Below are 13,600 nucleotides of genomic sequence, written 5' to 3'. Positions count from 1 at the left end.
GATACCCAGAGACCAAGCCCAGAATTTAGTTCACCCTAAGTACAGAGGGTATTATCAACCATAGGCTATCAAAAACAATCCTCTACTGTGGAGAACTCTAAAAAAGAAGATCAAATCAAGGGCAGTACAATGAGGATCAGAGTGCCTGGTAAGGTACAAAAATATTAAGTTTTATTTAACGTATTAAAAAATGTTGAATTACTAAAAAAAAAACACACCTACTGGCCACCACCAGTACACCCTATTAAAATACATACTCCAACAAGCTGATCAGCATATATGTTTGACCGGTACTGCTCACAAAATGGGAGCAAAACAGCACTAGGGGGCAATTAACCAGTACTGAGTACATATGCATGCTTGTACTTTTCAGAGTTACGATATTGTTCTATGTACAATCCTTGTTTTATTGATTGCTGGTAGATGTCTCAAATCGAGATATAGTAAATGAAAAAAAGGGACTATGGGATGGCAGCTGAATAGCTTTTGCTTCTCCGCTGGATTCGGAAATCTTTTTATCCACCAAAAGGATGATATAACTGGATAAATAGTTGTTATAGTCACAGCTATAAATATGAAACAGATTTATATGGTGTAGGTTGCTTCAGCCGGCATTGATGTGGTATAAATGAATACAGTCCTTCAGTTTGCTAAGGAGTGTTGCCTGGAGTTTTTATCACACATGGAAACCATGTTTAACCATACAGTGTGTAGATCCACAATTGGGGGTACTCACAGGTGCCGTGATGTTCCAGATCACGTTCAGGGAGTCAGATCACTCGACCACTCGTTGTTTTATAAAGCCGTAGGTAGGGGAACAATTTTCACTTTGAAAAGACTTTCTTTTTGTTCGGCAGCATCCCAATAGTTCGTTGTGTAATATCGTCTGGTCACAAACAGCGCTGTTTGTTTTGATTGACCGGGAATTTGTTACCTGACATGCAGGTAACATGCAATTAATTTTTTAGTAACTCACATTTTTTTAATACATTAAATAAAACTTCATATTTTTGTACCTGGCATTCCGATCCTCATTGTACTGCCCTTGATTTGATCTTCTTTTGGTCATTTCATCTTTTTTTTTAAGTCTAAAGTCCCTCCCTGGTATGATTCTTTTCCAATGGCAGCGCTCCCTCTCTTCCTATTAATAGATTACATTTTCCTTACCTGTTCGGAAGAGTGAAGGAATCCTCTTCTTTTCCCTTTGAAAATCATCACATTGGACAGCTCTGATTGGCAGAGAGAGGAGGGGTCACCACTGATAACCCTCCTACTCAGCATGTGTGATGAAGGCATTCTGTGTGGCTCTAGAATGTGACAATGTTGCAGATCATTCACTGCAGTCTCTGCAGCATTGTCACCTTTGTGGAGGAAGTGGCAGACACAGTCAGAATCAGATATTTAATAAAGTTAATCTGCATTATTAAGATTGTTTCACTGTTATATGCCTTATTGTAGTGTAAGTCCTGTTTTTTATTTCACTTTCAGTATAGTTGAACTTTGAAGCTGAACTCCAGGTATGAATTATTTTGCAAATTTACATTGGTCCAGGTTGTCCCAGTGTAAGTATGCATATGTCATACCTGATCGTATGATCAGGTATGGTTTTCCGAGTCCTGTGATGTGCTTGCTTCCCCTCTTTACTGAAAACACGGGGGGGGGGGCACTCACTCAGCACAGTGACCATTTAGAGAAAGTCTGGTATTTTTTATCAATAAACACAAGGGGTGCACTGATTGGATGAGGGACAGCTGATGACATCCCCACCCCTCACCCAGTCAGATAGCACCTAGTATTCATCAATATTAATCCTAGGCATTCTCGGAATGGCTACTGTGCTAAGTGAGCAACCCACTTGTGCTTTCAGAACAGAGGGGAAGCCCCTTAGCACAGCACAGTTTAGGACCTGGATGATCACAGCCATCACTGTAGTTGCTCCGGGCAACTACAGTGCTTTACAGAATCCCTAGTAGCTGATCAGGTATGGCATAAGCACACTTACACTGGGACAAGCTGGGCCAATGTAAGGTTGCATGTAAGCTTGGAGTTCAGCTTTAACCCTAACCCTTTGTTTTTTACAAAGTAATTTATCCTGTCAGCACTGATATAGTTAAAGAAGGCTTACAATAAAGTCAATAAAAAAATTATATTTAAAATTAAAAACAGAAATAAAAAAAGGCAAAATAAACAAATAAATTAAGAGGGGTATACTCTTATTTCAAATGTCAAATAATCTAAAATATTGTCTGCTGTGTGGAAAACCCTTTTCTTTTTAATTCTTTATTTTTCAATTTTCCTAATATTAGAAATTATACGGTAGACAATAATGAAAGCTCATAACATAGAAAGGTGCAACAAGTCTATTCTACAGTTTCCCACTCTCGTTCATACATAGTCCCAGGGATTACAGCTACCTTTTGTTGTATTTAATTTATAATTACATATAGGAAAGCAACTGGTGAGTAAATAGAGGTAAAATGCAGAACATTACCAAGTTATATATCTGTAACATTTTGGGGCCCCCTGCCAGAGTTTAAATTCCTCTCTTTCCTTTATTCTCCATGGGCCATGCCATTGTAAGGTCACTATGCATTTGAAGCCAGAGGAGGACTAAATGTCCTGTACTAGCAAAGCAAACTTCATGAATTACGATGCACAGCTTCAGTTCTGTTTGCTCATGCACTTGTCAGACTTGCTCAACTGCTGCAACATCTGGATTAAATATAGGGTATAGCACCCAATCCTTATGTAATTAGAAAATATTTGTATATGAAAGCTAATATACCGTAAGCCCTATAACTATGAAAACAGAAGATATCACAATCGTAAACCAAATTATGCTCAACTTTCACTTGATTTAGTTTAGTTCATTCAGTAAGGCAGTGCAAAGAGCAAAACTGAGGTGCAAAGTGTATTACCCATAAAGAGCCATCTGTTTATGTATCTAAAAGATGAACTCTGATGAAATGGTTCTTACGGAATATAGAACCGTACATTGTGTTCCTTGTCTTATTGAATAAACCTATTTATCTTAGTCAAAAAAACATATCGTAATACTCTCAAACACAATTCACTGCAATGTATTTAGAGTCAAAAAAGAAAACAAAAAAAGCATTTTTAGAATATATTTTGCTTAGTATTCTTACATGAATTCAGGAGAGGAATTGTAATATGTATATTGTATATGCATTTTCAGTATTGTTCATTATTCCATTTTAAAATCTGCCAAATCTACTCACCGGTATTCCAGCAATTCCTGGTGGACCAATTTGTCCTCGATCTCCCTAGGACACAAATAATGCACACAATCCTGTTTAGCAATCCAGAGCATGCTTTATTTATGAAACAAGAGAGACAAATGATATATTTATGGCTGAAAGAGCAGCAGTTTGTCATATACATTTTGTCAATGCTTAGCGAAGAATATAATTCATTAGCTAATCCAGTTGACACTTCTAATCTTGCTAGTCAGAATCCTCCATTATGTCTTTGTTCTGCAAATATGTAAACATTATTGCATGAGGATAAGTGGACCTCATGGGAAGTTATGCAGTGTTGAGTCAATTCAGCATGCCAAGTTACTTCTGTATTGTGCATTCTCCAAATGTTTTGCATATTGTAAGCTAAAGGATAATATATGTAGTCATCCCATTCTACATTTATAGCTTTTAGAAACCCTTAGGTCATAATATGTGCCTTTGGGGCAGACTCTAGGAAACATTTTAAATCTCATTTCATCTCTATTTCTTTTTTAGATCCAGATTAGTGCAATGAGTGAAATGATAACTTTATTTTCCTGAAAGATAAGTAGAGCAACTAACTGTCTATTTATTGATCAAATGCATGTATATAAATACAACATACAAGGCTAATACACTGAGTGGCCAGATTATTATGACCTCCCCATCAGTACTACGTTGGGCCATGAGATGACTCCACGAGATGTTGAAAAGTGATGCTAGGAATCTGACACTGCACTGTTGCTCTTCTGTTGTCTTGTACCAGTCTTGCCACTCTCCGTTCTGCCCTAACATTGACTAGTCACTGACGGCCATAATTCGCACGTTCAGGCCCAGATTTTAGACTGACAGTCCAGTCTTTAAACACTTTAACAACAGCTGCTTTTGAACATTTAACAAATTCTGCTGTTTTGCCGATACTCGCTCCATGGCTCCGAGCGCCAACAATCATCCCACATTCAAAGGCTGTTAAATCGCATTGTTTACCCATATCTTCAGAAAAAAATAACTTCTACTGTCGTGGTAAACAACCTGCTTCCCTATTTATAATGGTCTGGACCTCTAGCAACTTCAGCGCGAAATTATAGCTAATTATAGCTAATTTGCCTACAAACGTCGTGTGGTCATAATAATCTGGCCACTCATTGTATGTTTAATTAAGAATACTCAGTAAGAATATTTCATAATGGATTCATACTGATAAAAATAATATACTACATATTATCAGAGGGTATCGGTGACCTTTGCCAATAATTTGCCCGTGTAAGAATAGCAACACTACCAAATGATTCACATACCCTACCAATATTCAACCTGAAAATGATTAGCATGAAAAAATGCATTTGCTTCATTGGCTGCATCGACCAATATACTGTTACAATTTTAAATGTAACTGTAAATACAAAAATGCAGCAGCATGCCAAATGTAGTAGATCTAACATATTTTATTATTGTGTGCAGACAAATCTGTTAAAGATTAGTTCCTGCTGCCTCCAGACCCCTTCAACTATCAGATCCTTATGCCTCCTACTCATTCTACACTATCAGGTCCTACTTCTTCCTCCTCACCTTTCTCTACCATCAGGGTACCCACTGCCTGCCCACCTTCCTACTTCATTAGGGTCCTGCTGCCTCCTACCTCTCCTCCATTGTTAGGTCCCACTGCCTCCCCACCTCCTGCACTATTTGATGCCTCTTCACTATCAGGTTCCACTGCCTCCTAATCTGCTTACATTATTCTCTTCTGCTGACTCTTACCCCTCGTCCACTATCAGGTCCTGCCATCTTGTACCCCTTTTCCACTATTAAAGTGATATTAAAGTCAAAATGATTTTAAACTACTTCAAATGCTGATGAAATCACTTACAATAAATGCTGCTCCTTGATGATTAAAAGTCTTAGTTTCCTGCAGAAACAGCTGGTCGCCTGAGCACTGTTCCCCACTTCCTGTTTTAGAGTGACTCCTTTCTCAAGCAGAGTGCTATGCAGTCACCCTGGTGTGTGGTAGTAAGCTTTGTGCTCCAGAAACACACAGGCACCACAAATCAAGCTACTTCCCTCCCCCACAGGCCCCCTTTCCTCCCTTCTCCAAGCTAGTAGATGAACAGTTGCTGGAGTCTGTACTGTCCTTTGTGATCGAGTACTGGACAGGAAGTTTAGGGAAGCTGAGCTGGGAGCTGAGCAGCTGTCAGGAATACAAGGATTGCAAATGTTTGGGGAAAAAAGTAAAACAATGCTTAGCTGGGCAATGTGGAAAATTGGGAGGGAAATGTATCAATGGGTTCCAATGGCAACCGGAATTGCCTTTAGCTTTTTAGAAATCTTCCCTCATTTCCTGTTGCATACTACTTTTGCTTAGAATATGGAAGGATTAGAATCCCTGCCAGTTTATTTTTTGCTGTCTGTCTCATTGCGGAGATCCCCTTCACTTTTTTTCCCAGAGATGCAACAGAAAATGAGGGAAGATTTCTACAACATAAAAGGCAATTCCTGTTAGACAGCTGTCATCGGAACCCATTGATACATTTCCCTCCAAATCTTGTTTTGGTGACAGGGGATCTACTTCTTTCTATTCTACAGGAAAGAGAAAAAAGGGCTATACAGTTTTAAACCAGGACATTTACTCTCAAGTTTGTCTCATTAGCCAACCCAGTTGTCAGCATAATTTAGGCCCTGAAGCTCATTGCAAGTTTGAGTCCCTTAGATTCCATTTCAGCTGAATGATCAGCTGTTTAAAGGAATACGTCTGTCAAGTAAACAGGCTGTGAAGTGCATGTATATGTTGTAACTGTTGTACTGTAGTTGAATCCATAGTCTGTTGCGCTGCTTCCTTTTATTGAAGTGATCATGAAATCACCATCTAAATGTCATTACAAGATGCCCGCAGTCTGCACTATCATTGTTAGTGTGTCCTGTCCATTTCAACTATATAACTTGACAGAGGGCTTGCCTGAAAATATCTCACTAAAGCAGGCAAAAAAAACTAAATTCACTACAACAGAACACTATGCTTAGTGAAGATGGTAAGGAATAAAACTTTAAACAAGAATTTATTCTGTCATACCTTTTCCCCTGGGAGACCTTCAAGGCCTGGCAACCCCATAGGACCAGCTTCTCCCTAGAACAAATAACTTTTCACTGTAACCTGCATTGCATTAGACCAAACAGACAAAGATAATTTTACATTTAAAAGATCCAAACACACAATAAATCTGTCACTTTCTTTGTCACAGAATGTAATTTAAGCTTGCAAAGTTCACCTTTTCTGCAGTATTGTTAGAGCTGCCTGAGCGACAGTTTTAATTATCCTCCTACATGTTTATTTCACAATAAAATTCTGCAAAGGGTATCTGAAGCAAACTATAATTGCTGTAAAAGTCCTATTTTCTGATAGCGCATCTGAAGATATTAAATTTATTGTGCTGTGCAACAACACCTATGAATAATTTTCACATTGGCCCAATAAAAAGGTACAAAATGTACAATGGATTCACTTTTCTTCCGGGCAAATAGGTATAATAAAACACAGTAATAATGCAGTGTTAAAATACTACATTACCCAAAGCGTGGGATAAGGGGGGTTCAAAGTTGCTTGAATTATGATCTGAATACGCGCACCTCCAGACAGGAAATATAGAAAGGGCTATGAAGCGTGAATTCATTTTTATCTCTTGCTAAACAAAGCAATCGTTAAGGGCTAATTTTTCCTGTTCATTTTTGCATAGTAAAGTTAAATCAAGTCTACAACCCTCCTGCTTGTAAGTGAAAAGAGAAGCATTTTGAGTTGCAATATATAATTATGATAATTTTATAACAAAATCATGGAGGTGTGTACTCTCTTTAACATCCAATTTATTTTAGATGCTATGTGATAGTATATGATTTTAACCACACAACCTGTAAACATGGCCTGTAAATGATGAAAAACATTTTTCTTTTGCAAACTATCTTGGTAACCTTCGTTTTCTAATGTTGACTGTAATATGGAAGCCAATGCACAGTTGTAACCATTGCATTTGTCATTGCAAGTAAAGCTGGACTTAAGGCAAACAGCTAAACATATAATAAATATATGGGAGCCATTTTGCCTACTGCAGGATTTGTACTTCTATTCATCCAGTTCTGATATTTTCACAGCCTTGCAGCACAAGCAGCCTGGTAACCAGACTTTTCACTACTACAGTTAAAAAACACAGATTCATTGTAAAGTAGCTTCAGCAAACTGATGAAGGCACTTTTCTGCTCTCTGTTAGTGCTGTCTATATGCTTTTTGTCAACACTAATGAAAGCTGATTGGCTCCAAGCACTATCCATTCCTTTTACGGTGTGTGTGATGTATAGGGCATTAGAAGAAGCTGATACCAACTTAAAATCAATTATTAACAATAATTGCATTTAAAGAAACAGTTATTGACTTTTTAATAAATACATAGCTGCATATTCGTTTGTATGTGTAGTTCCTGCACAGTTGAGAAGCAGTGCAATTTGGGAAGAAACAATCAAATAACATTGGTATGTTGGTTGAATACATTGGATGAGAAAAGTACACACATAAAAAAAAAAAGAGTATACATGAGTAATAACAGCCTGGTGTTCTGAACCGAACACCTCAAATATATTCAGTCCCCATTTACGCCTGAAAATTTTGTGTACACATGGCAAACACACACAAAAATGTGTGCTTTGATGCACATTCAAGAAATGCATCACAAATGCGAAACAAATGTGCTGTGCCATTATCACCCTAAACACATCTGGGCAGATTTGCTACATATAATACTTTTCCACATTTGCCGCACGTGCAGGAACCCATTGAAACCAATAAGGACACACGGTAAATGCGGGAACAGAACGTGCATGAACGTGTGCAAATGTGCTGCGTGTTCCCAGTACACCTAGGTGTGAATGGGGGCTTACTCTTGGGAAGTATCTAACAAAAGTGGGTAGGAGTGAATTAGGAGTGCAAATATATTGATAAAACACTACTCTTGGGAGGTAAACTCTTCCCAAAGTCGCAGTGGGGTACTTGAAATTCATAGTTTTTAAAAAAAAATCTGCCTGGAGTTCAACTGCTGAACTCCAATCAGCTTATTAAAACCCCCTTTTTGTAGCCCCTTTGACATAGTAAGGCCTTAATGCTTGCTCTACCTTATTAGTCTTATTTACCTTATTCCTAACGCCCCCAGCAGCCGGTGCTCTTCACCACAAGGAATAAGGTAAGTAATTATTTTTATTTTATGTCCTCTAGACTAAACACGCATAAGAGCCTTGCTATCCAGGGGGGACGAGGGAGTTTTCAATGAGGATTTATTTTAGCTGACTAGAGTCCAGCTTTAAATTCTTTTCTATGTCCCAGCTTTCTTAGGGCAGTGGCATAGACTTGGTTAACAAGAAATAAACTTTAAGTGTTATATACCTGAATATGAATTTGGTTTATGTGAAAAAGCATTCAGTGCAAACAATTACAAGAAAAACAAGTAGAACAATTCTGGTGCAAAATACCAACTTATTGCTAAGCCCATTTTTAAAAGGAGATCACAAAATAAATCTTCACTTTTACATCTTGACTCTCTCAAATGGTTAAATTGTAACACTAGGTTGCACTGACCTCTGTCAGGCACTGACCAATTGATGAATGGCAGAAAATCCATATCAGATTAAAGTCCTGATGGGATTTGTATTTTTTGGGATTATTTATGCTGACTAACGATAGACACTCAATATATAAACTAACTAGATGTTAACTGGGTAATTCACTTGCATGTACTGTAAATAAAGAACTATGACATTTATGCTATGTGTACTAGAAGAGACATCTTTGTGATGCATGGCACCATATTGCAATCTTTTCCTTTTAATCTGTGCACACAAAAGCCTTCATGTATCTTTTTTATGAAGGTATAAAAAGTACTGCAAGTGCCTTAGCTGAAAAAGACATACTTGCTCTAAAAATAAACTTACCACTGGCTGTAAGACTGAAATAACAGAACATCAAACTATAAGTGTTGTTTTAATTATTTTGGGTTGCTTGCCTGTGAGCTCAGTTGCTTAGATTTTTCATTTTAATTTTCAGGAACACCATGTGCCTCCAGGTTGGTATTCTGAAACATGCTGGATATGATTTACACTTGATCAGATGGTGTAAAGTATCCGGTGCTTGTGTGCTAACAACTACCATTCAGAAATGGTGTTTTTTGGTTTTCGTTATCAGGCATAGTAGAAGCTCTTTCGCTTGTATTATGTAGTGAAATAAAATTTGCCAATATTAAGGTAATTTGGGAACAATTCTTATACATATAACACACAACAAAGAAATATTTCAGCTACTGCCACCAAAGAAAGCTGGTAAAAGTCCTGTTAATAGACTTCAGGAAGGAAGCAGGTATACGCACAGGAAGGGCCTGCAATAGATATAAGATGCATGGCATGAAGTTCATTTTAATGATGTTGTATCTCCCAAACCAGGAAAACTGCCCCTTCTTTTAATGAAGATGATCTTGTTTAATCTTATGTAGGAGATCAGGGCAATAACCTGAGATAGATCTCTGGGGATGAACGTGGCTTGGTACTTAATGTAAGAGGAGGACCAGCGGAACTGGAAGTAAGAGTGTAAGGAGTCAACAATCCTCCTGGGATGGAGATGTTCTGCGAATCCGATTTAGAGTAATTAATCAGAAAGTGTGAAACAGCAGTGTAGCCACTGATTTCCTTTAACAAATTTGGTAACGAAGCAGTCGGATTGGTGATAAAGAACAAAAGGTCGTCCGTGAAAGCAGCACCCTTCTGCATAGAGGTATTGGGAAGTTCCAATTCTAAGATATCTGGATTAAGTCTATCTGTTCACAAGAAATGTTTCTGGTCACAGTCTTGAGCCGTGTTCAGAGAAAAGTAGGTGGAAAGTTTCATCTCAGTAGCTTCACTACTGAGGGATCATGTAGCAGGGACTCATTGAGCCGCCAAGACCAAGACCCTTTGGGAGCTTCAGTCAATAGTATTAGGATTAGTATTTTAGTCATCGGAGCTTAACATCATATACTGTACTAATCTAAAGTGAAATTTCCCTTGCAAAGTGAACAGCTTATTTGCATCTATTAAATCAAACTCAGTAGCTACAAACTTACAAAATGGTTATATTTTAAAAATACATACCATAGGACCCTGGTCACCTTTTGGACCCTGAAATTATAAATAAACATTCCCTACTTTATGTTCACATAATAATAAAGATACACACATTATCAGTTTAATGGTCACTTTGGGATGGACTACCAAACTGCATACAATTTTAATGAGTTGAGGTGTTCCTCGACAAAGTTGTACATCAATTTATGGATCTTGCAGATCAAAATCTGACTGTTAATAGCCAGGCTTTATACTAACCATAAAATATATGTATATATATATAAATAAATGAACTGTTAGGTCAACACATTTTACCAATCACTATGTACTGTGGGGTTCTACCTCAAATGTGTCCTGTTGGATAGACCCTTACACTTCACAGTTGTGGTTATTTTATTAATTTAACATATGTCATCTGAAACAAAATCAATCAGTGTGTAGCCTCCACTGTGTCAACTGCACAAATTAGAACTCTGTAGCATGGCCTCTTGCATGTGAAAATAGGACGTGACAATGAATGTTGCACCCAATTGTCTAGCTGATTTGATGCTTTATATATACACCAATCATCAAAATGTAGTACAGCAGGAAAATCCATGTCAAACAAACAACATGAATGCACTGGCTTATAACATACACATTTATACCAGACACAAAAAGCTTAAATCTCCCATACACAAGGCTTAAATGTACACATTTTTAAATGCACACAATTCAAAAAGTTTATCTCATATATACTATCTGCATGTAATCTTTGCTCATAATTTATGTTGGCCAAGTTTGTACACTGACTAAGTGCAAAGCTCTAATTACAAAGAAAAGTCTTACACATTGGTACTGGAACATCTGCCACTGCATTTTTAATGTCCCCTTAACTTGTCTTTCAAGTGTTCTGCATGATTTATGTTGGACTATATGCGCGAATGTAGCAGAAGTGACAGTCAGACTGGAAGAAAGAACTGGGAAACCTTTGAAAATTTCTAATTTAAATGGCAGTAAAAGAACCATGCTATGATCTTAACATTAATTTTATACACAGTTTGAAAAATTATCTTCGGGGTAAAAAATGGCAAATCGTAAAATATAATTAAAAATGCCTGTGAAGAAAATACTAGAGTCTGTAATAATGATGAGATTTTCAATATACTAATACTTTACTGCTTTCAGCACCTGTGCTCTGAAGGATGGGGGAATTGGCTAACAAGGTCCCTACATATAGCTAGGTCTCTTCCTAGTAAACCTCGGGGCATTGTGGTTGGGGAATAGCAATATAACCCTTTGGCTTTAATTACTTTGGGACAAGTCATTAGTTCAATGCATTAAAAGTAGCAAGTTTTATTTTACTTTGGCTGTTGAACATTTTACTGTTTCAACACTGCGCTAGAATTGTTTGTTACTATGATTTGTTTTCTGTTCTAACAAGACGATGTCCTATCTCCTGCCTGCCACCTGACCCATGGCCTTGGTACATACTGCCATTTTTAATTGAGCGAATGGCTTTTCCCAATGTAATTGAAGCTGAAAGCTTATATTACCACTTCCAAAAATTATTTAAAAGTAGATGTTTGTCTTAGAATCTAACAATTTTCCTATCAGCTCTGCAGTTATTGCCAGTGGGACTTTGCAAAGAATACCCAATCAAGCAAGGAAAATAAAAGAAAACTGTATTCTTGCTTGTACATGATTGGATGATGGAAGTCAGCAGAACTTCACCACATTCACTAAGCTAAAAGAAAATTCCCTTGCAAAGTGAACAGCCTATTTGCCTTTAGTATATCTCTCTTATACATCTTGTCTTGAATTGTATTGTGATTGTAATGTCTTCCTTATATTGTAAAGCACTGCACAAACTGTTGGCGCTATATAAATCCTGTATAATAATAATAATCAAGTGTCTTGCTGACTTTTAAGTTGAAGATTGGTGTTGCTATTACACATGCTCTAGAACACCCAGATGCTATAGTATATCACAAGAATGCTATCTAAAATGTCAATGAATAGTTCATTGCATGGAGTCCAGAAAACAAAAGTAACTTTTTATTTATGGACGGTGTTATCTGTGATGCCGGCAATAAAATACACTGGGCATAATAAAAATGATATAAAAGCTGCAAGTAAGGTGACAGATTTTTTAAAATTATTTTTATATCAAGCATACTCCAATTATGAGATCTTTATGCCACAGGTAACGGTTTTGTTGCAGCCTCTTTGCCCTGATACAACAGGGGTGTTTCCAAAAATCCTGTTGTACTACCTATTGATTTAAAATGCAGCTGGGTGGATCTCAACAGTAACGTCGGGATCCATCCCAGCTGCGGCGGTCTCAGTATACCGCGAGCTGTAGCTAGCGATATACTGAGCTTTGGGTCACGGGAGGACACTAGTTTATGTCCTCACGTGACCCTTAAGAGAACTATGGGGAAAAACACTTACCCCATAGTTCTCTTTTAAATATAAGTTCTGGGCAGACTTTACCAATATAAGTTTTTCTGGGCTGATGTATTTATAGGAGATGTTGTTGTTCACAATCTGAAGACCATCGCTCACTGTGCCTTACATATCAATGGCTCAATGTATATTGTGTGGGTATTTACATTTCATAATTCCATTAGGCCTACCATTCTGTTAGGGTGCCCATACACCTTGCAATCATCGAACAAACTTTTTCGTATGATGATCCAACAGTTAAACAATTTTCGTACGACGGCCCCATCATGCGTAGACCATCAAATAGTTCAATTAGCGCTCATTAGTAAAATCACCTGGCCGAATTTCGTGAACGGATTTATGTTTGCGCATTAGCAATGTTAATGGTGCGATGTTTGATGTACGAAAACGCCACCAACCTAGCAAATTTCGTACGATTCGACAGAAGTTTTCTAGCCTGCTGGAGAGTCAAAAGTAGAACGATTGTACAGTATTTCCGGTTGTACACTGCCCATCAACCTGGCGAATATCGTACGAAAACGCGGAAAATCGGATGATATTCGTAAGGTGTATGGTCACCTTTAGAGTAGTTCTGGTACAGTTTAATACATGTTCCCTCACTATAATAAAGTGTGATTTTCAAATGAAAAATGGTGGGGTAAGAAATCTTACTGATAAGTATGTCAATTTTTTTAGAACCAAGAACACAGTCTTTTATAAAACTCAACACATACCGGAGGACCAGGTGGTCCAGGGATGACAGCTGCAGGAGTCCCCTTTAAAGAGAACAGAATCATATATATATATATATA

General features: G+C 37.6%; 1 protein-coding gene across 1 annotated transcript in view; it reads right to left on the bottom strand.

Annotated features, from left to right (window-relative positions):
* The window catches only part of LOC108793878 (collagen alpha-1(XIX) chain-like), a 129,735-nt gene that overhangs the window by 110,780 nt on the left and 5,355 nt on the right, over positions 1-13,600 (bottom strand). The window contains exons 3-5 of the mRNA XM_018564829.1: positions 13,523-13,564; positions 6,304-6,357; positions 3,240-3,284 (exon numbers count right to left, since the gene is read on the bottom strand). Coding sequence (XP_018420331.1) covers positions 3,240-3,284; positions 6,304-6,357; positions 13,523-13,564 — 141 coding nt within the window. The remainder of the gene's footprint in view (positions 1-3,239; positions 3,285-6,303; positions 6,358-13,522; positions 13,565-13,600) is intronic.

Source organism: Nanorana parkeri, unplaced genomic scaffold, assembly GCF_000935625.1.
Source record: "Nanorana parkeri isolate BGI_ZX_2015 unplaced genomic scaffold, ASM93562v1 scaffold785, whole genome shotgun sequence".
Classification (NCBI taxonomy): Eukaryota; Metazoa; Chordata; class Amphibia; order Anura; family Dicroglossidae; genus Nanorana; species Nanorana parkeri.
Note: the sequence above shows the minus strand (reverse complement) of the source record. Positions and strands in the feature narration are given on the sequence as shown.